The sequence below is a fragment of the Pelobates fuscus genome, chromosome 12 (genome assembly GCF_036172605.1).
Source record: "Pelobates fuscus isolate aPelFus1 chromosome 12, aPelFus1.pri, whole genome shotgun sequence".
NCBI lineage: Eukaryota > Metazoa > Chordata > Amphibia > Anura > Pelobatidae > Pelobates > Pelobates fuscus.
This window is the reverse complement of record NC_086328.1, coordinates 138,916,258-138,940,009: the sequence shown is the minus strand read 5'-3', so window position 1 is coordinate 138,940,009 and position 23,752 is coordinate 138,916,258. Positions and strand designations below refer to the sequence as shown.

At 44.0% G+C, this 23,752-nt stretch overlaps 1 protein-coding gene across 2 annotated transcripts in view; it reads right to left on the bottom strand.

Annotated features, from left to right (window-relative positions):
* Window positions 1-613: 613 nt before the first annotated feature.
* Window positions 614-23,752, bottom strand: part of B4GALNT4 (beta-1,4-N-acetyl-galactosaminyltransferase 4) — a 60,769-nt gene continuing 37,630 nt past the window's right edge. For both annotated transcript variants that reach the window (XM_063438581.1, XM_063438582.1), the window contains exon 21: window positions 614-2,385. In XM_063438581.1, the coding sequence (XP_063294651.1) occupies window positions 2,268-2,385 (118 nt within the window). In that variant the 3' untranslated portion in view covers window positions 614-2,267. The remainder of the gene's footprint in view (window positions 2,386-23,752) is intronic.

Sequence of the window (23,752 nt, the reverse complement as noted above, 5' to 3'; positions counted from 1 at the left end):
ATAAATTATGCATAATTCAGGGTATAATCCTATGAAGCAAGTTAATATGACAGAGTAGAATCGACTGGCCCATCTTCCCATCTACTAATAATAATAATAATAATAATAATAATAAAGTATTTAACCAGGAAAGGTACATTCAGATTACTGAGTTACATGTACGTCCTGGGGATGTTACCTTAGCCCAACATCCAGGGGTTGTTCCTATTACCCAATTTAATGGTACTCATTTTATCTACCTCGGAAGGATGAAGGGCTGCCAGGATTTGCGGGAACCTGCGACCCAAGGGTTGAACAGATTCAATTGATGATGCATTAGCCTACTGAGCTATTTTACCAGCAGCATATAATAATATAATAATTACTGGCTCATTTCTAACTCTGAATTCCTTCTGTCATCAATTCACTAAACTCCAAACTGTAGCAACTCCAAATTTGAATAGTAAATGATATCCAAGCTTGACTAGACTTGACTATCCAAGCTTGACTATAGCCGATTTGGAGAATATCTCGATATCGGCCATTTTTGCCTGAATGTGCCATTAACCCCATTTTGGTTCACATTTCCCACTAATAACATAAGCAAGCTTTATAAAGTAAGCTTATTGACGGTACCCTCTTAAAATGTCTTTTCATGTATTTAGGGTCTTTTTACTAAATTTGGAATTGCAGAGAGTTGACAAGGGAATGGCAAACATTAATAGGAATAAAATCTCAGTGCAGCTATATTTTCCAGCTCGTTACGTTATTCTGACATGTGATCCCAACTTCCAATTTATGGAATAAAGACCAACATGTCGGAATTTCTTACTACAACATTACTGTAGAATAGTGCCTGGGATAGTCACTAAAGCATGTGTTATGTCTGGAATTTGGAAATGTATTCAAAGTGAATTTCAAATTCATAATTAGGTGAATAATCCATGAATATGCCAATGGCTTCTACATTCCTTACTCTATTGTTAAATGAAAAACCACCACTACGTGGCTGAGCGAACATAAAAAAAACAACCTATAAAAGTGCTTGTCTTTTGAAAATCAAACATATGAAACATTATAAATCTCCTCTTCTCTGCTAATTTTCCTGTGGTATTTCCCCAGTCTGGTGGTTAGACCAACCGTTAGCTGCACCTAGTGCAACTATTTCGGAGTTTGTTTTGTTTTAAACTTCGCTCACGTCTTAACACATCCAATGTCTACGCTGCACTTTGCATTTTATACTTACCCTGACACTCAGTGTTATCTATAGAGCCTGCAAAGTACATGTCTAAAAGGTAGGATTCAGCGACACCCTGTGGTCACTATAGGTGTTGCAGAATGCGCATAGACTTCCTAAAAGAGGTTAAAAATAAAATAAATAAAATATATAGGGGGGGGGGGGGGGGGGGATTCCATTCTTCTGGAAACATTTACAGTCAATACTTTTGGGACATTTTTTGGGGGGGTTACATATGATTTTCCCTCTAAATGTTCCCATTTTACCTGTAAGGTAGGACATATTCCAGAAGAACCAAACTGCCTGATTTGAAACCCACCAAAATATAGGCTGTCTAACGTCTAGCCAGGCGTACTATGGGTCATAAAATGAGCGTCAGACCCCATGTTAACAAGTCAATATTAATATAATAAACATGTCAAATCATCAGGGAGTTTAGAGCCATAGGAAAGTTCTCGGTGTCAATCTTTAGACCGATTAATCCACAATCTAAACTTCTACAGACATCCAAGAGACGGACAAGTCTCAAGTCTACTAAAGCCTATGTCTTCCTTCAAGTATGTCGCACAAGATGAGTTTTGAAACCAACATCCTTTTTGTAGACTGATTGTGATACTCTGGCTGCAATCTAATAGTGCAATTACATTTCTATGGATAATATTTAGGTATTGTGCTTATAAGGCATAGTGTGTAGACTCTGCTAATCATGGATGGTTGCTCCCAGCAGCTTCACAATTCCAGATTGTAAACAGTTTTGTAATAACTTATGTTCCTTGACAAGAGAATGTCTCAGCCTTTCCACTTCTCGCAACTTGAAGACCTAGAACACCAGATATCAGTTGTCTCCTGCAGAAAATCTCAGCCTACTCAGTGCCCTGCCAGTATAACCTGCAAAGGTGAAAATAGGCAGAGGCATAGTCTGCACCTCTTTGTGGCAGAAGCAGGGTTATTCAACGTAACGGCCAGCCCTCTCCAAACAAACAAAAATGAGGGAAAGGATCCAAAAAGTGTACTTCGGAACTGGTCTTAGAGATACTCCATCAGTCCAGATTCAGTCCTTGGCAGCGCTGTCCTGGTTCTTGGTGTTCCACATACCCCTCTTGGAGTGATAATAATGGAAGAAGTTTCTCAGACGTAGACGTTCCACTTCTAGTCCGTTCTGCAGGACCCTACGTGGAGGAGAAATAAAAGAATAAATATTTGTTTTCTAGAGACGGGATGGTAGAATATAGCGTGCATGACCTTTTTAAGAGGTTAAAATACTTTTTGATTCTTAATTCCTTATTATATTTTTTATATAACAAAAGTTTAAGGAGCACCCCAGCACCAATACATTTTTGTAAATTTCACACCTTTTGGCTTAAATAATTAACTATATATTTTTTGCACAGGTTTTGGAAATAAATGCATTTTTCATAATGAGAAAGCTAATAACTTAACGTTTTTAGAAACTCCTGCTCTGAGCAAAACTCGAGTCTGCCCACAGAGCTGGTGAGCCACTCTCCCTACACGTTAACTCTTCTACTACTGGGTTCAACAATTCAGACTCTGTAGGCCAGAACGAGAGACTTCGGATTGGCCAAGCTACTTCCTGGGGAGGGTCGGGCTCGAAGCTCATGCAACGTGTACAGATTTGCACAGAAAGAAGGATCTATAAAATTATGTTATTTTAAATTTTATTTTAGGAATAGGTTTTTAGAAAATAGTTTATGGTTATGGCTTCAGTACTGACATTTAACAAGCAAGAAGGGGGTTAAATATGACCTTTTAAAATAATAGTCCCTGGTTCCACACCAAATATTCTGCTGAAGACCGCTTTAGAACAAGTCTCCAGCTGTGCAAAGTGCTACAAAGAGAGAGAAGTGTTGCCCTTGTATTGAAAGCAGAGGCAATACCGGCTGCTGTGCACACAGTGATTTTAAGCTCCAGTAATTGTGCTGGCTTGCAGACTATTTTGCCTCTCTACAAAATGCATGCTGTGTCTCAATAGTTGCTGGGCAAACAGTGTCTGAATGTTTGGCTCTTAAAAAACTAACCGAGTAAACTGTTCTATATACCTATTCTTCTAAAACAACAAAAATGGCAAAACAAAGTATGGCAAGAATAAAAATTGTAAAGGCTTTTCTTGAACCAAATGTACGCATGTTATTGTGCATGGTACAGTGGTGTTGCTTGGAGTATTGACAGAGGCTGGAGTCCCATATGAAGGCGGGCATCCCTCCAATGGCCATTGGAGCAACTAAATGACCTCCATTTGTCTAAATATACATAGGGATTAAGGAAAAAGCGCAGGTAACATTTTCTTTTCTTTGGTTTTTACTACATATTGGGGCTGATGTGTGTTGTAGTCCATGCTGCTTTAGCGCAGGACTTCTCTTTTTGTATTTGTATTTACTTTGTATCACACAGCCTGGTTACAATGCTGCTACCCATCCCATGTGTTCCCTATTAAGGGTTAATAAGTAAAGGGGTGTATATAAAAAATACCCCTTTCTGTCTCATTAGAGATATCTTTGCCAGAAGCTCAAGGAAGCAGGCTGAGGGGTCAGTGTTAGGACCCGCTTAGGGGGGGTCTGCCTTGACGTTGGCAGGCGGGCATCCCTCCAATGGCCATTGGAGCAACTAAATGACCTCCATTTGTCTAAATATACATAGGGATTAAGGAAAAAGCGCAGGTAACATTTTCTTTTCTTTGGTTTTTATCCCATATGAATACCTGAAACTATGGGGTCTGATTAAGGTAACCTTTCATTGATAGCCCCAAGACTCATATAATATTGAGAGAGAAATAACACTCCAATTAACTATATCTGGAGAGGATGATCCAGCACAGTGTGGGGGGTATAGCTATGGGTGCAGGTTAAATGCTGCAAATCTAGTGTTGCAGGTGTGGTCAATACAGCAGGTGTGGGATTAGTAGTACAGGTGTGGGGTCAATATAGCAGATGTGGGGTCAATACAGCAGATGTGGGATTAGTAGTACAGGTGTGGGATTAGTAGTAAAGGTGTAGGATTAGTAGTAAAGGTGTGGGATTAGTAGTAAAGGTGTGGGATTAGTAGTACAGGTGTGGGGTAAATATAGCAGCTGTGGGATTAGTAGTACAGGTGTGGGTTTAGTAGTACAGGTGTGGGTTTAGTAGTAAAGGTGTGGGGTTAGTAGTAAAGGTGTGGGGTTAGTAGTAAAGGTGTGGGATTACTTGTACAGATGTGGGATTAGTAGTACAGGTGTGGGATTACTTGTACAGATGTGGGATTAGTAGTACAGGTGTGGGGTCAATATAGCAGCTGTGGGATTAGTAGTACAGGTGTTGGGTCAATATAGCAGCTGTGGGATTAGTAGTACAGGTGTGGGGTCAATACAGCAGATGTGGGATTAGTAGTACAGGTGTGGGATTAGTAGTACAGGTGTGGGATTAGTAGTACAGATGTGGGATTAGTAGTACAGATGTGGGATTAGTAGTACAGATGTGGGATTAGTAGTACAGGTGTGGGATTAGTAGTACAGGTGTTGGGTCGATCTAGCAGCTGTGGGATTAGTAGTACAGGTGTGGGGTCAATATAGCAGCTGTGAGATTAGTAGTGCGGGTGTGGGGTCAATACAGCAGATGTGGGATTAGTAGTACAGGTGTGGGGTCAATACAGCAGATGTGGGATTAGTAGTGCAGGTGTGGGGTCAATATAGCAGCTGTGAGATTAGTAGTGCAGGTGTGGGGTCAATACAGCAGCTGTGTGATTAGTAGTGCAGGTGTGGGATTAGTAGTGCAGGTGTTGGGTCAATATAGCAGCTGTGGGATTAGTAGTACAGGTGTGGGGTCAATATAGCAGATGTGGGATTAGTAGTACAGGTGTGGGATTAGTAGTAAAGGTGTGGGATTAGTAGTACAGGTGTGGGGTAAATATAGCAGCTGTGGGATTAGTAGTACAGGTGTGGGGTCAATATAGCAGATGTGGGATTAGTAGTACAGGTGTGGGGTCAATATAGCAGCTTTGGGATTAGTAGTACAGGTGTGGGATTAGTAGTAAAGGTGTGGGATTAGTAGTAAAGGTGTGGGATTAGTAGTAAAGGTGTGGGATTAGTAGTGCAGGTGTGGGTTTAGTAGTACAGGTGTGGGATTAGTAGTAAAGGTGTGGGATTAGTAGTAAAGGTGTGGGATTAGTAGTACAGGTGTGGGGTCAATATAGCAGCTTTGGGATTAGTAGTACAGGTGTGGGATTAGTAGTACAGGTGTGGATTTAGTAGTACAGGTGTGGGATTAGTAGTACAGGTGTGGGATTAGTAGTACAGGTGTGGGATTAGTAGTACAGGTGTGGGTTTAGTAGTACAGGTGTGGGTTTAGTAGTACAGGTGTGGGATTAGTAGTAAAGGTGTGGGATTAGTAGTACAGGTGTGGGTTTAGTAGTACAGGTGTGGGATTAGTAGTAAAGGTGTGTGTGGCGAAACCAACTTCGCCACTGTGAACTGGAGAAGCCTGGTTGCCCGCCTGCTGCCTTTGGACTATGGACCAGACTTTATGGGAATGTGATACCCCAGATAGCTATACCATGGAGCCTATTCATATAATGAAAGACTATGGGAAAGACTTTAGCTCCATGGCAATTGTACTGTGTGAATAGGATCTGCGCGCTATTTGGTAGTTTTGTGCGCTCAGATCCCAGCTATCTGGGGATATGTGAAATGTCTGTGTGTTATGGATAAAAAGTAACTTTCTGTATTTTAAAGTGTTTTTATGTCTTTCTGTAACCATGTGGTTAATGGAGTCTGTCTCTGTGCTGGGAGGTAATTGGATTACTTCTCCAGCACAGAGAAGGAAGCTGGAAAGCTAGGGGGTTTAAAAGATACTTTACTAACTTTTTAACCCCTGGTCTGATCCATGCCATTTTTTAATATGTTGTTCCCCTGAATGGATTGATTGTGGATATGTATTTTTATGTGAATGTGATGTATGGTTTTAAAGTTATGAAAGTTGTGTAAAAGTATATTTTAAACTGTATGCATAATGGGATTATGTGTCACACTAAGGGGAGGGGATGTGTGGGAGGTAATATCTATGTCATTGGTTCTTTTATGCCTCCCCCTGGGTGTGGCCTGTATGTGTGAGTTGGAAATAAAAGCCAGGCTGGATGATCCAGTCCTCAGTTCCTGTTTAACCCTCAAAATGAAGTGTCGTCTCGTTCTTGGGGGGAATTGGATTGTAAGCTGACTGCCAGGAGTGTAAGCGGATTGTATGCTTTTCTTGTTCAGCTGTTCCAGTTCGGAGTGTTATCTTGTATCCAGTTCGGGAGTTTAGTGTTCTGCAGTAGCTGTGCCTGTCTCTCAAAAAGGGGATTATCGCCTAAACGGATTTTATTCCCTTTTATGCTGAAACGGTCCGTTACAATTGGTGGCAAGCAGCGGGATCGTTCCTACAACCAGAAGGACAGCTACAGGTAACACCATCCCCTGGATTTACAAAGTGAGGGCAACGCCAGTACCCGTACAGCGTCCCCACCAGCAGTCATGTTCTATCGATATGAAGGCGTAGATTTTGATACTGAGGTACTGAGAAGAATAGCCAAATATGGCCCGAATCCCCGGAAGGAGATTGTTGATGCAGCTGTGCAGCAACTGCTTCAAGAGAACCAGAGGTCACGTGATCTTGAGTACGATTTCATCCTGTTAATGGTGAGACATGGTCAAGGAGATGAGGTAGCCGATATCCTCCTCCAACACAAACCAGAGAAACCCAAAGTAGAGGACTGCATGGAGTGGTACTGGAAAGGCCCCCAGCAGGCAGGTGGAGATGGGACCGAGGTCTCTCTACCGGCCCTACAGGGATGCTGGGCAGTCGGCCCAGATCCCCAGCGGCAGTGTGTGTCCCAGGGAGCAGAAGGTGCAGTCCTTCCTCCCCAGCGGCAGTGTGTACCCCAGGGAGCTGATGGTGTCGTCCATCCTCCCCAGCGGCAGTGTGTAACCCAGGGAGCTGATGGTGTCGTCCATCCTCCCCAGCGGCAGTGTATGTCCCAGGGAGCAGAAGGTGCAGTCCTTCCTCCCCAGCGGCAGTGTGTACCCCAGGGAGCTGATGGTGTCGTCCATCCTCCCCAGAGGCAGTGTGTAACCCAGGGAGCAGAAGGTGCAGTCCTTCGTCCCCAGCGGCAGTGTGTACCCCAGGGAGCTGATGGTGTCGTCCATCCTCCCCAGCGGCAGTGTGTGTCCCAGGGAGCAGAAGGTGCAGTCCTTCCTCCCCAGCGGCAGTGTGTACCCCAGGGAGCTGATGGTGTCGTCCATCCTCCCCAGAGGCAGTGTGTAACCCAGGGAGCAGAAGGTGCAGTCCTTCGTCCCCAGCGGCAGTGTGTACCCCAGGGAGCTGATGGTGTCGTCCATCCTCCCCAGCGGCAGTGTGTGTCCCAGGGAGCAGAAGGTATCGTCCTTCCTCCCCAGCGGCAGTGTGTACCCCAGGGAGCTGATGGTGTCGTCCGTCCTCCCCAGCGGCAGTGTGTGTTCCAGGGAGCAGAAGGTATCGTCCTTCCTCCCAGCGGCAGTGTGTACCCCAGGGAGCGGAAGGTGCCGTCCTTCCTCCCCAGCGGCAGTGTGTGTCCCAGGGAGCAGAAGGTATCGTCCTACCTCCCCAGCGGCAGTGTGTACCCCAGGGAGCTGATGGTGTCGTCCGTCCTCCCCAGCGGCAGTGTGTACCCCCAGGGAGCAGAAGGTGCCGTCCTTCCTCCCCAGCGGCAGTGTGTACCCCAGGGAGCAGAAGGTGCCGTCCTTCCTCCCCAGCGGCAGTGTGTACCCCAGGGAGCTGAAGGTGCCGTCCTTCCTCCCCAGCGGCAGTGTGTCCTGCAGGGAGCAGAGACCGTCAGTCTCGCACCCCAGCAGCAGGACAAGAGAATGAAAGGGGAGACAGCTGGTCTCCCTTTCCACCAGCAGAGAGAGTGGCAGGGAGAGGAGGCTGCTAACCTCTCTCCCCAGCGGCAGTTTACCGTCCAGAGGGAGGAGCTTGTTACACCCTCTCTCCAGCGGCAGCCTAACCCACCAAGGGGAGATGTTAAGCCCCACAACTGTGCAGATGGGACCGTAGTCTCTGCACTTACAGCCCAAGGGGTAGGGACGGTCGGTCCTGTCCCCCAGCCACAGAGCAGTATAGCCAGAGGGGAGACAGTTGGTCTCTCCCTCCCACAACCAGGCTCCAACCAGGCTACTTCCGCAGTAGTACTGGCACCAGGGCAGAGTACCGCTGGTCTCTGCCCACTCAGCAACCCACCAGGGCAGACTACCAGTCCCTCACACAGCCGTGGTGAGACACCTGGACCTGGACAAAGTTCTCCCCTACCCAGGTGTAGTAACCAGTTATTGTGGGTGGGCTGTACTGCTGTTTCTGTTTTGTGGGTGGGTTGCTGGACTAACCAGGGCACTGACCGGCAGGAGGTCAGATACCCCGTTAGTCTAATTGGTAAAGGGGAGAATTGTGGCGAAACCAACTTCGCCACTGTGAACTGGAGAAGCCTGGTTGCCCACCTGCTGCCTTTGGACTATGGACCAGACTTTATGGGAATGTGATACCCCAGATAGCTATACCATGGAGCCTATTCATATAATGAAAGACTATGGGAAAGACTTTAGCTCCATGGCAATTGTACTGTGTGAATAGGATCTGCGCGCTATTCGGTAGTTTTGTGCGCTCAGATCCCAGCTATCTGGGGATATGTGAAATGTCTGTGTGTTATGGATAAAAAGTAACTTTCTGTATTTTAAAGTGTTTTTATGTCTTTCTGTAACCGTGTGGTTAATGGAGTCTGTCTCTGTGCTGGGAGGTAATTTGATTACTTCTCCAGCACAGAGAAGGAAGCTGGAAAGCTAGGGGTTTTAAAAGATACTTTACTAACTTTTGAACCCCTGGTCTGATCCATGCCATTTTTTAATATGTTGTTCCCCTGAATGGATTGATTGTGGATATGTATTTTTATGTGAATGTGATGTATGGTTTTAAAGTTATGAAAGTTGTGTAAAAGTATATTTTAAACTGTATGCATAATGGGATTATGTGTCACACTAAGGGGAGGGGATGTGTGGGATGTAACATCTATCATTGGTTCTTTTATGCCTCCCCCTGGGTGTGGCCTGTATGTGTGAGTTGGAAATAAAAGCCAGGCTGGATGAGCCAGTCCTCAGTTCCTGTTTAACCCTCAAAATGAAGTGTCGTCTCGTTCTTGGGGGGAATTGGATTGTAAGCTGACTGCCAGGAGTGTAAGCGGATTGTATGCTTTTCTTGTTCAGCTGTTCCAGTTCGGAGTGTTATCTTGTATCCAGTTCGGGAGTTTGGTGTTCTGCAGTAGCTGTGCCTGTCTCTCAAAAAGGGGATTATCGCCTAAACGGATTTTATTCCCTTTTATGCTGAAACGGTCCGTTACAGTGTGGGATTAGTAGTACAGTTGTGGGATTAGTAGTACAGGTGTGGGATTAGTAGTACAGGTGTGGGGTCAATATAGCAGCTTTGGGATTAGTAGTACAGGTGTGGGATTAGTAGTACAGGTGTGGGATTAGTAGTACAGGTGTGGGATTAGTAGTAAAGGTGTGGGATTAGTAGTACAGGTGTGGGATTAGTAGTACAGATGTGGGATTATTAGTACAGGTGTGGGGTCAATATAGCAGCTGTGGGATTAGTAGTACAGGTGTGGGGTCAATACAGCAGATGTGGGATTAGTAGTGCAGGTGTGGGGTCAATTGTCAGGGTACCTGTGGTCTCTACCTCCAAAAGAGGTAGAGACTTAGCTGTTCCACCATCCAGACGGTCTGATGACTCCCTTCCCCGCGGTCTATCCGGTCATGCAAGGCCGGCCGCGAGGGAGTGACTGCCTTTTACACCATCTAGGCAGGAAGTCATCATCAGGACACTCCCCCGGATCGACCTGTCAGTCAATTGCTGCAGGACCAATCAGGACGTCTCGGAGGTGTGGTTACTGCTCTGAACAGGGTATTTAACAGAGCTTCCTTCAATAGCTCATTGCCCTGTCGTGGTTCTAGCTTGTTCTAGTCACTCAGTGCTTGTGTATTCTATTATCCCTTTTGGTTTTGACCCGGCTTGTTTACCTTACTCTGCTTATCTCTGTTACCCTTGATTCGGCTTGTCTCTCGCTTACCTGTCTTCTGTTACCCTCGACCTCGGCTTGTCTTTGACCATTCTATACGGTACTACTTACGTTAGTCCGGCCATTCTAAGGTCCGGTATACGTATCTGGCTACTGTTTGTACTCTGCGTGTTGGATCCCTGTCCCGATCCTGACATCAATATAGCAGCTGTGAGATTAGTAGTGCAGGTGTGGGGTCAATACAGCAGATGTGGGATTAGTAGTGCAGGTGTGGGGTCAATACAGCAGATGTGGGATTAGTAGTGCAGGTGTGGGGTCAATACAGCAGATGTGGGATTAGTAGTACAGGTGTGGGATTAGTAGTGCAGGTGTGGGATTAGTAGTACAGGTGTGGGGTCAATATAGCAGCTTTGGGATTAGTAGTGCAGGTGTGGAATCAATACAGCAGATGTGGGATTAGTAGTACAGGTGTGGGGTCAATTTAGCAGCTTTGGGATTAGTAGTACAGGTGTGGGATTAGTAGTACAGGTGTGGGATTAGTAGTACAGGTGTGGGATTAGTAGTACAGATGTGGGATTAGTGGTACATGTGTGGGGTCAATATAGCAGCTTTGGGATTAGTAGTGCAGGTGTGGAATCAATACAGCAGATGTGGGATTAGTAGTGCAGGTGTGGGGTCAATACAGCAGATGTGGGATTAGTAGTGCAGGTGTGGGGTCAATACAGCAGATGTGGGATTAGTAGTAAAGGTGTGGGGTCAATATAGCAGATGTGGGATTAGTAGTACAGGTGTGGGATTAGTAGTGCAGGTGTGGGATTAATAGTACAGGTGTGGGGTCAATATAGCAGCTTTGGGATTAGTAGTGCAGGTGTGGAATCAATACAGCAGATGTGGGATTAGTAGTACAGGTGTGGGGTCAATACAGCAGATGTGGGATTAGTAGTACAGGTGTGGGGTCAATTTAGCAGCTTTGGGATTAGTAGTACAGGTGTGGGATTAGTAGTACAGGTGTGGGATTAGTAGTACAGGTGTGGGATTAGTAGTACATGTGTTGGGTCGATCGAGCAGCTGTGGGATTAGTAGTACAGGTGTGGGTTCAATGCAGCAGATGTGGGATTAGTAGTGCAGGTGTGGGGTCAATACAGCAGATGTGGGATTAGTAGTGCAGGTGTGGGGTCAATACAGCAGATGTGGGATTAGTAGTAAAGGTGTGGGGTCAATATAGCAGCTGTGGGATTAGTAGTGCAGATGTGGAATCAATACAGCAGATGTGGGATTAGTAGTACAGGTGTGGGATTAATAGTACAGGTGTGGGATTAATAGTACAGGTGTGGGGTCAATATAGCAGCTTTGGGATTAGTAGTGCAGGTGTGGAATCAATACAGCAGATGTGGGATTAGTAGTACAGGTGTGGGGTCAATACAGCAGATGTGGGATTAGTAGTACAGGTGTGGGGTCAATACAGCAGATGTGGGATTAGTAGTGCAGCTGTGTAATCAATACAGCAGATGTGGGATTAGTAGTACAGGTGTGGGATTAGTAGTGCAGGTGTGGGATTAGTAGTGCAGGTGTGGGGTCAATATAGCAGCTTTGGGATTAGTAGTGCAGGTGTGGAATCAATATAGCAGCTTTGGGATTAGTAGTACAGGTGTGGGATTAGTAGTACAGGTGTGGGATTAGTAGTACAGGTGTGGGGTCGATATAGCAGCTGTGGGATTAGTAGTACAGGTGTGGGGTCAATACAGCAGATGTGGGATTAGTAGTACAGGTGTGGGGTCAATACAGCAGATGTGGGATTAGTAGTGCAGGTGTGGGGTCAATATAGCAGCTGTGAGATTCGTAGTGCAGGTGTGGGGTCAATACAGCAGATGTGGGATTAGTAGTACAGGTGTGGGGTCAATACAGCAGATGTGGGATTAGTAGTGCAGGTGTGGGGTCAATACAGCAGATGTGGGATTAGTAGTGCAGGTGTGGGGTCAATACAGCAGATGTGGGATTAGTAGTACAGGTGTGGGGTCAATACAGCAGGTGTGGAATTAGTAGTACAGGTGTGGGGTCAATATAGCAGTTTTGGGATTAGTAGTACAGGTGTGGGATTAGTAGTACAGGTGTGGGATTAGTAGTACAGGTGTGGGTTTAGTAGTACAGGTGTGGGTTTAGTAGTACAGGTGTGGGGTCAATATAGCAGCTGTGGGATTAGTAGTGCAGGTGTGGGGTCAATACAGCAGATGTGGGATTAGTAGTACAGGTGTGGGGTCAATATAGCAGCTGTGAGATTCGTAGTGCAGGTGTGGAATCAATACAGCAGATGTGGGATTAGTAGTACAGGTGTGGGGTCAATACAGCAGATGTGGGATTAGTAGTACAGGTGTGGGGTCAATACAGCAGCTTTGGGATTAGTAGTACAGGTGTGGGATTAGTAGTACAGGTGTGGGATTAGTAGTACAGGTGTGGGGTCAATATAGCAGCTTTGGGATTAGTAGTACAGGTGTGGGTTTAGTAGTACAGGTGTGGAATTAGTAGTAAAGGTGTGGGATTAGTAGTAAAGGTGTGGGATTAGTAGTACAGGTGTGGAATTAGTAGTAAAGGTGTGGGATTAGTAGTACAGGTGTGGAATTAGTAGTACAGGTGTGGGTTTCGTAGTACAGGTGTGGGTTTAGTAGTACAGGTGTGGGTTTAGTAGTACAGGTGTGGGATTAGTAGTACAGGTGTGGGATTAGTAGTACAGGTGTGGGATTAGCAGTACAGGTGTGGGATTAGTAGAACAGGTGTGGGATTAGTAGTAAAGGTGTGGGATTAGTAGTACAGGTGTGGGGTCAATACAGCAGATGTAGGATTAGTAGTACAGGTGTGGAATTAGTAGTACAGGTGTTGGGTCAATACAGCAGCTGTGGGATTAGTAGTACAGGTGTGGGGTCAATATAGCAGCTGTGGGATTAGTAGTAAAGGTGTGGGATTAGTAGTACAGGTGTGGGATAAGTAGTACAGGTGTGGGATAAGTAGTACAGGCGTGGGTTTAGTAGTACAGATGTGGGATAAGTAGTACAGGTGTGGGTTTAGTAGTACAGGTGTGGGTTTAGTAGTACAGGTGTGGGTTTAGTAGTACAGGTGTGGGTTTAGTAGTACAGGCGTGGGATTACTTGTACAGGTGTGGGATTAGTAGTACAGGTGTGGGTTTAGTAGTACAGGTGTGGGTTTAGTAGTACAGGCGTGGGTTTAGTAGTACAGGTGTGGGATAAGTAGTACAGGTGTGGGTTTAATAGTACAAGCGTGGGATTACTTGAACAGGTGTGGGATTAGTAGTACAGGTGTCGGTTTAGTAGTACAGGTGTGGGATTAGTAGTACAGGTGTCGGTTTAGTAGTACAGGTGTGGGATTAGTAGTACAGGCGTGGGTTTAGTAGTACAGGTGTCGGTTTAGTAGTACAGGTGTTGGGTCAATATAGCAGCTGTGGGATAGAAAGACAGACATCCTAAGTCACTCCTGCATTTTGAATGCGGCTCCCTGACACCTGAAAATCATATATAATATCCTGCAAGGCTCAGGATATACCTGTCAGAGCCAACCAATCAGAGCGCTCTGAGTTAAATTGCAGGGTGTGGGTAGGCTTTATAAGCCTGCGGGCGGAGCTCAGTATGCGCGGTGCCCTTGGTTTTTTTTTTGCACTCAGGTAAAAAGCATATTTATGAATTTTCATTTGGCTTATTTGGAGGCTAAAAAAAAAAATAAAATATTCGTAAGTATAATTTTTTTCAATTTATTTACAAGTATTTAGTTTACTGCTCCCCCTCTATTTTTTGGGTGAGGGGGGTAGGTAGGGTTTCATTTTATTGGTGTGGGTGAGGGGGTTACATACACTGGGGGGAGGTGACAATTCACCAGAGGTGGCTGTAACAGAGCTCCCTGTACCCCCAACTGGGTACCTCCGCTTCCTAGCTGGAACAGGGACAAACCGCAGCACTTCTCCCCACAGTTGCTGTCGCGTGACTGGGGTCCTGGAACCGACTGAGGAATTCACTCTAGACACCCCCAGGCACTGGATGACACTCAGTCCTGGGAGCTCTAGTCCTTACAAGGACTTGCCCCGCTGAATCCTCCATGCTGGAACAGTGATTAGCCCTTTCCCCTCCCAGTAACCAGACGACACATAGTTCTGGGAGTACAAGCTGGAATACGTTTATTGGCAGCCACCACTGGCCTTATATAGAGTTAAGAAAGAGTCGACCAGGCACTTGTGATATCAGCTTCAAACAGAGCTGCCCGGGAGGAATGGAGAGAGGAAGCTGGAGGTAGCGGCTGTACAAGCAGCATGGATGCCAAGGAGAGGCTGGATTGAGCTGCTGCTGCATGCTCACTCCCATCAGCCTCAGCCAGGACAAGAACCCCAAGCAAGCCACCCCCTTGGACACAAAATAAAATATAACCGATAACATAAAGGGTGGCTGCAAATATATAAAGTATGACGTGTGTGTGTGTTTCTGATTGTGATGTCAGTATATATAAGTATGTATGTGTGTCAGTGTATGTCAGTGTGTGTATGTTAATGTGTATCAAACAGTGTGTTAGTGCCAGTGTATCTGTGTGTCAAGGTGTTCATATATGTTTGGTAGCTGTGTGTGTATGTTTGGGGGGGAAGTGAGGTGCAAAAGCTGGTAAAATGCATTTTTGCATGTTGGGATGTCTGCAATAGTGAGATCGAAAACCCCCTTAAAATGGGAAACAAGTCTGGGATTATCCGGAGATCAATGTCCAATAGCTCCTGTGAACCACTGAGACCTTATTCTACAAAGCGCTGTCTGCACAGATCCTGTGCTTTTAACACATAGCCCAAGCCAAACACTAGAGACTTAGAACCAGGAGCCTGGTGTAACTTTCCCATCAGTTGGGTGGAAGAAAGAGGAACGTCAGCATAAATATGTTTTGTTGTTTCCCTCGTTGTCTCCATGGTAATAGGCACCCATGAGAAGAACCAAAATCACACCATGTATTGCTGCAACAATGTAATATTCTGCTTTAACAGTCTGTGACAATTTGAATACTTACTGTTGCCACAATTCCTCTACTGTACAAATGTAATAAATGTATTTAAAAAGCCCAAATGTTGGATCTGCAGAAATCATCAGGATATGCTGCGTTCACTGCCCAGGATGCACAGGAGGCTCTGAGGACCGAGGTCGGAAAGCTTTCCCAGTTGGCAGATTGAGTAAGACATGTGCCTTCCATATGTGTGTGTTTGGAATAAACAGGCAAGCGTCTGTCCGGAAGATTATTTTACACTTTCCATTAAAAAATCCCCCAAAAACATTTTTAAGGTAGTATTATATTTAGAGGCATTTCGGCCACAGGGCAGTTTGTCTGAATTGTGTTAATAAAGATAGATGTTTATACTGGTAGCTGCATTTTCCTGCCATTTCACAGATCAAATGACAGACGGAATGACAGACGGACCAATAATAGGAGCAGAAAAAATTTATCTGTATTGATAGCGCTTATATGTATTAAATAGGAAATATATAACGTACAGAGATGAGTGGAATTCAGAATCAGAAATCAAGGTGTACGTGTCTGGCCATCGTGTGTTTTGTTTATTTCATGATTTGACAACATTTCAGAATCCGAGCGTTCACCTGATCATTTCCAATGCAGACTAATTGTAGTTTGTGATGGAACTCCTCTCCAAATCTAGTCTCTGACGACGGGCATTCCGCACGGCTACGTGTGCCTACAACCAATCACAATCATAGAGTGACGGAGCAGTGTGTTCCCTACACATTAGCAAACTGTGCAGAGATCCAGGAGGTGGAACTCCCTCAGCCGGCTCTTTCTTTGATGGGGCTACACGCTTCTTCTTAAAACTCTATTTTGTTACTTTGATAAATTTGTGAAACAAAATCCTGTTTGTAGTGGCACCACAGCCAGCTTGATAAAGTGAGCGGTTATAGTGTTTTAAAGCCATTAATGGACATAAATAGGCCATCTACAGTAGTTTGTTTTCAGTAACACACAAAGAAGCTTCTGATTCGGTTGAGGCAGTTTTCTTGTACTCTGACTATATATATATATTTCTATACTGTTTAATTGGACGTCTTTTTCCTATGTCTAGTTTCATTTAGGTTTTTACTTTCATATTGTTAGGACAACTGAAAAGGCTAATATAGGTCAACCACAATACAGAACAATAGAGAAAAAAAAAAGTTTAACCAAAGGTTTCTGGACCTTGGTGAGGCCGGCCTAACAGAAATACCTCCAACGAGGGATGAAGAAGGTCACCGTAAAACAAATAACTCCCTCAGGGTTATTCACCAAAGTAAAAATTGTGAATTCAAAGTGAATCTCAAAATTTAGATCAAAAAGTCTGAGCTGGAAGTATAATCTTTCCTGTGGTGGAATCTCGGTAAAAATAAATTTAGTAGGCCGAGATTGCCACGTGGTATGTGTACGTGCATATGCTGATGTATCGGTCGGTTGGTTGCACGTGGCAACGATACAATCAGTAGTGTAAGGAGCATGTGTAGGAATACAGGATATACGAGTATTCCCCTCCTCCATTGTGCTGGGCAAGCCATGTGGTCAAACAGGAATTTAGTCTCTATTCTGTTGATTGGGTAAGAGTACGTGTAGGTGGAACGGATTATAGGAGGAGCTATATGTCTATATAAGGTGCCTACACTGTACGATCAGGGCTCAGATTTTAGCTGTTTTTGGTGACATTAGTCCCTCTGAGTCCCGGTCGGTGAATCGAATAAAGAATCTCTTCCTTCCTGAAGAAACCGGTATCCATCTCTCTGTGCTTGGCCTCCGTCAGTTTCTCCGGTATCATTCCCATTCAGCTATTTTGGCTTTAAATTTGTCATTTACTTTAAGTTTAATTCCTGACAATTCTCACTTTAATAAACAACTCTGACTGGGTCAGAATAAGAAAATATCACAAAATTGAATAACCAAGACAAGTCATGGATAAAGAGGGAACAAGATGACATGACAATTAACACCAAGAAACACACATGGTTTCCTAGAATCACCAAAGGCAATGAGGCTGTAGTGGTTCTCCATCAATGTGACGCCCATTGAAAGTGTCATTGCACTATGCAGCTGATCCTTAGCGAGGCTAAAGTAGCGTGGGTTGGATTCCCTACTGTCACGTAAAGCAGCATGGGATGCGCTGGATTTGGGGCTCATTACTGGGGAAGCATGGTATTATCAATCTGCAAAACAAGAGTGGGTATATCGACATGCTGCTTCTCCACCCCTGCACTAGGCATAAGTAAGACAAGGCTCATCTAAAACCACCGTCTTTCTTTCCAATTTAAGAAAATGACACATGCAGTAATATAATCTGCAGTTATTTCTTCCAAAACACCAGATCATTCCCTTCATTAACCTTAAACTGCTGATATGACGGGTTTAGCAATTACAGCCCAAGATCCGGTAACAATAGATTTCTCTCCCTGGTACTGATGTTATCGTTTTCTCCACAGGGACTAAAAAAAAGTTATATCAGCTAAATACAGTGTCATCAGCTGCTACAGTATGCCATCATCACATTCTGGTCTGCTCATATTTGGTACCGAATCCTTCAAGAACAGATTGTTATGACAGTGTAAACTATCACCAGTCAGTACGGGGTTAAGGAAAAAATATTTGTCAGCTTTTGGAAAATTGCGTTCAATTGTGAATAACATTTAATTGAACTTTAGTGAATGTGTCGCTATATTCAGGGGTGTTTTGTTATCTATATAGGACTAAAAACATTTGATAATCTTGTTAATTTAATGATAATATACCAGCACCAAATAAGATTGTCTCTTCGAATTAACTTCATCTGAGAGCACGTTTCTTTGAACTATGCTAAAGAAAATGGAATTCAATACTTTAAAGGAGCACTATAGGGTCAGGAACACAAACATGTATTCCTGACCCTATAGGGTTAAAACCACCATCTAGCCCCCTGAGCCCCTCATGCCTCCATAAATATAGTAAAAATCTTACTTGTATTCAAGTATGGAGCTGCTTGCTTTGTCCCAGTTTCCTTTAGACCTGCCCACTGCCTGCTGACATCATCAGAAGTGGTGGCCTGATCCAATCTCAATGCTTCCCTATATGGTTGGCTGAGACTGACAAGGAGGCAGATCAGGGGCAGAGCCAGCATGATTCAAACACAGCCCTGGCCAATCAGCATCTCCTCATAGAGATACATTGAATCAATGAATCTCTATGAGGAAAGTTCAGTGTCTGCATGCAGAGGGAGGAGATACTGAATGTTTGGATGCATTTTAGGCAGCCATGACCCAGGAAGGATCTCTAACAGCCATCTGAGGAGTGGCCAGTGAAGTTATCACTAGGCTGTAATGTAAACGCTGCATTTTCTCTGAAAAGACAGTGTTTACAGCAAAAAGCCTGAATGTAATGATTCTACTAAACAGAACAAATTCAATAAGCTGTATCTGTTCTGGTGACTATAGTGTCCCTTTAATTAAGGTTTAAACATCGTCCTCTGGCTCAAGCTTGACAAAGGCCCCTGTGAAGGCCAAAACATTGCACATTCAGTTTTCAATAAAGCTGCCTTTTTGAAGAAACCTTGAGTGCCTGGACGTACTTTCCACTATCGACGGCCACTAGCGGCATGTTCTCTTACAAATCTAAACACTGAACTTTCTAAGAAATGGCAAAGTTTACATTTGTGTGAGAAAATGGGCAACAATTAGAAGGCATCACAATACAACCAAACCAACATAACTTTAGTAGTTAGTGTGTCATAAAATCTGCTTCTGATGGGATATTTCCTTCTTTGGATATCAGAGTTTGAAGGATAGGACCCAGTGCTTCCAAAATTAAAGCACCAAAAACGATGTATAGACAAGGGCAATCCAAAAGGCATAGTCAGATCAGACAGGTCGGTTCCTCCAGGCAGAGGAGATTCACCAGTGATTAGCCTTGGCAAAAGATCAGTAACCAGGCAGGACAATAGGAAAAACTTAGTAAGTCTTGCAATCAACTCTCTAAAAGGCACAGTGCTTGCCAGCAATGAGTAGTGTTTGGTGTGACATTTACAGGGGTAGCTGGGATACACCCCTCATGCCTTTATCATTTTTCATCACTGTGGCAAACTCCCCTTTTTACATGAGTTTGCCATGAGCTCCTGGAGGAGATTGCATGCCAGCCTCCTGCCTACAGACTATGGGCCCGGCAGGGAAACCTGAAAAAGACTACAGAACTTGACCGACTGTTAGCACTGATTTCCCTGGAACTGTTTTGGGCATGGGGCCATGCTTGTGGTCGGTTAAAACTATAACTTCCAGGAAATTCCTGAACCCCTGAACCGATCTGGGTAATTTTTGGATATGTTGTTTACCCAGATTGGGGCTATCGGGGATGTGACTGGGGTTTTTGTGTGGTTTTAAGGTACTTTTTGGGGTTTCATAAAATTGTATGTTTTTCTGTGCTTGGAGAATATTGGGTTAGATTAGCACAGTTCCTGATTCAATTATCTCCCAAGCACAGAGGAGGGATGCTATTGTTTGTGTATGGGAGTGTCTCACTGTATGACTCTGTTTTTATTGGTTTGTTCACTTTGTGTCCTTGTGCCCAACAAGTCCATGTGGGTGTCGCCCTTGTTGGGAAACCTGCATAAAAGGCCAGTGTGGCACCAATAAAATCCCATTCCAGCTTACACTCCAACACTGTGTGTCGTCCTGTTATTGGAGGGAAAGAAGATTTACTCCTGTGTCTGCTGTTCCAGCTTGCAGGGGATTCAACGGGGAAAGTCCTTGGACTAGAGCTAAATCCCCATTCGACTCCAGGAAGGAGCGGTTCCAGAGCCCCAGTCAACCCACGGCGACTGTGGGCAGAAGTGCTGCGGTTGTCCCCTGTTCCAGCTAGGAAGCGGTCCTTGGCAGAGGTACCCAGCCGGGGTACAGGGAGCTCCGTTACATTTGAACTCTCTCTAAGGTATCAATATCCTTCTGAAGATATGGTCTCCAGTACTGCGTACAATACTCCAAGTGAGGTCTCGTACAGAACACTGGTGAGACCTCACTTGGAGTACTGTACGCAGTACTGGAGACCATATCTTCAGAAGGATATTGATACCTTAGAGAGAGTTCAGAGAAGGGCTACTAAACTGGTTCATGGATTGCAGGATAAAACTTACCAGGAAAGGTTAAAGGATCTTAACATGTATAGCTTGGAGGAAAGACGAGACAGGGGGGATATGATAGAAACATTTAAATACATAAAGGGAATCAACACAGTAAAGGAGGAGACTATATTTAAAAGAAGAAAAACTACCACAACAAGAGGACATGGTCTTAAATTAGAGGGACAAAGGTTTAAAAATAATATTAGTAAGTATTACTTTACTGAGAGGGTAGTGGATGCATGGAATAGCCTTCCAGCTGAAGTGGTAGAGGTTAACACAGTAAAGGAGTTTAAGCATGCGTGGGATAGGCATAAGGCTATCCTAACTATAAGATAAGGCCAGGGACTAATGAAAGTATTTAGAAAATTGGGCAGACTAGATGGGCCGAATGGTTCTTATCTGCCGTCACATTCTATGTTTCTATGTTTTTATTTGAAGTCCTTATAAGGACGGGTACAGGGAGCTCCGTTACATTTGAAGTCCTTATAAGGACGGGTACAGGGAGCTCCGTTACATTTGAAGTCCTTATAAGGACGGGTACAGGGAGCTCCGTTACAATCAATCTGCACAGCTCAACTGTAACTTGCATTATTATGTCAGCAAGTGCCGCTAACAGCATCAATAGAGGATGCAGGATGTCAGTCGCCTCTAATAATGTCCCAGAAGATGTCTGTGCATGAGCCATTTGGGGACACTGGTGCGGTCAATCACGATATTGGCAGCGTTAAAGACGGTGCTAGGACTCTGCGGTGCCCGAAGGTCCTGAGTGGCGAGGTGACATAGCCTGCACACGGGGAGGCCATGCGGAAGCCCATCATGGTGGTGGGCAGATGTGAACTTTGGATAGGAGCAAGGTGAGACACTGACAGTGGTAAATCCTAGTCTATTCCCAACAAATCGTGGCTAGATTGACAACCTTGTGACAGTAGAGTTCTTGATGCAGGAGGAAGCCTAGCTTCCACCTTAACTATCACATCAGACTGCAGGTTAAGCCGCTAGACTTTGCTGATGGCTGACATAACCGACTGCAATGATGGACTTGGCAGGAAGTTTTAACAAAACAGACTAAATAAATCTTAAAGGTGGTAATATGGCTTGAGATATTTGGAAGCCACTGGCAAAGTAAATAAAGTTGTAGCTCAGCACAAAAGCAAGCTGTCATAGAAACGAATAATAAAATTAGAATTGTAATGTGAATATGGGATTCACAGACTAAAAGCCAATAATACATTCATTCCTAAAGCTATATGGTTCTAGAAAGTATTTAGAGAGATTTACTCACCTTTGAACCCTTGCTGCAGTGGTCTTGCGGTCCCCGTCTCCCCAGTTGAGAACATCATGATCTCAGTCATTCAAAAAATGTTTTAGCTTTTTATAAATATTTTATACACTTTTTATATTTTTTACATTTTTTTCTGGAACTCCATCAATCCATACATCTTGCCATGATTCATGCAGGTCACCTACACTTCTATGTTTATGTATCTGTTTTTCCCCTGTTTTCTTTCCAATCTGTATAGGAATGGGAAGCCATAAGTCTTCTACACTTATATTTTGTAAATGTCAGTGCTTTATTATTTATACTTTATTTGTATACAGATTTTTTTATTACACTATATAAATAACCTAGAAACATAGAATGTGACGGCAGATAAGAACCATTCCTTTTCTAACAACTTATTTCGTACCCCTACTTTTACCCTTTATTATTATTATTATTATTATTATTATTTTATTATTTATATAGCGCCAACAAATTCCGTAGCGCTATACCCCACTCCCTCTAGAATGTAAGCTCATTGAGCAGGGCCCTCCACCTCTCTGTTCCTGTACGTCGAGTTGTCTGGTTACAATTAAATGTATGTTAGTCCACCCTTTGTACAACGCTACGGAATATGCTGGCGCTATATAAATAAAATAATAATAATTCGGCCCATCTAGTCTGCCCAATTTTCTAAATACTTTCATTAGTCCCTGGCCTTATCTTATAGTTAGGATAACCTTATGCCTATCCCACGCATACTTAAAGGGACACTCCAGGCACCCAGCCCACTTCTGCCCATTGGAGTGGTCTGGGTGCCAACTCCCACTACCCTTAACCCTGCAAGTGTAATTATTGCAGTTTGTTATAAACTGCAATAATTACCTTGTAGGGTTAACTCCACCTCCTAGTGGCTGTCTACTAGACAGCCACTAGAGGTCACTTCCTGCTCTATAGCACAGGAAACCTGTGCTAGAGCGTCGCTGGACGTCCTCACACTGTGTGAGGACCTCCAGCGTCGCTCAAATCCCTTTAGGAAAGCATTGAAATTAGTTTTCAATGCTTTCCTATGGGGAGACCTAATGCGCATCCCCCTTCAGTATCTGGGGATTGGTGGGTGGAAGGGAGAGGGACCCTCCAGTGCCAGGAAAACGGATCATTTTCCTGGCACTGGAGATTCCCTTTAAACTCCTTCACTGTGTTAATCTCTACCACTTCAGCTGGAAGGCTATTCCATGCATCCACTACCCTCTCAGTAAAGTAATACTTCCTGATATTATTTTTAAACCTTTGCCCCTCTAATTTAAGACCATGTCCTCTTGTTGTGGTAGTTTTTCTTCTTTTAAATATAGTCTCCTCCTTTACTGTGTTGATTCCCTTTATGTATTTAAATGTTTCTATCAAATCCCCCCTGTCTCGTCTTTCCTCCAAGCTATACATGCCAAGATCCTTTAACCTTTCCTGGTAAGTTTTATCCTGCAATCCATGAACCAGTTTAGTAGCCCTTCTTTGAACTCTCTCTAACGTATCAATATCCTTCTGAAGATAGGGTCTCCAGTACTGTGTACAATACTCCAAGTGAGGTCTCACCAGTGTTCTGTACAATGGCATGAGCACTTCCCTCTTTCTACTGCTAATACCTCTCCCTATACAACCAAGCATTCTGCTAGCATTTCCGGCTGCTCTATTACATTGTCTGCCTAAGTTTGAGTATAGCTATTCCATGTTTAAATGATTTATAACACGTTGATTATTGTCACATGTCATCCACTTGTATAAGCGGATATTACCGTTATCAAGTAACATCTGTAATGCTTGTCCACCTGTTCTCTTAAAGATTTAAAAAGAGATTACACGGTCTTTGAGCCAGTGATCATGAATCAGCTACACAGAAGAGAGTTTTTACATTTTCCTTTTAGAACTGCGTATCATAAACCTCTATTTTCTGGTTATTGTATGAGGGAAAAAAGGCAATAATACCTTTTATTACAGTTTTTATTTAGATTTGTGGGGATCTAAATAAATAGGAGAACAATATAGAGTTGGAGACAAAGGCTTGGATTTTAAATTCTAT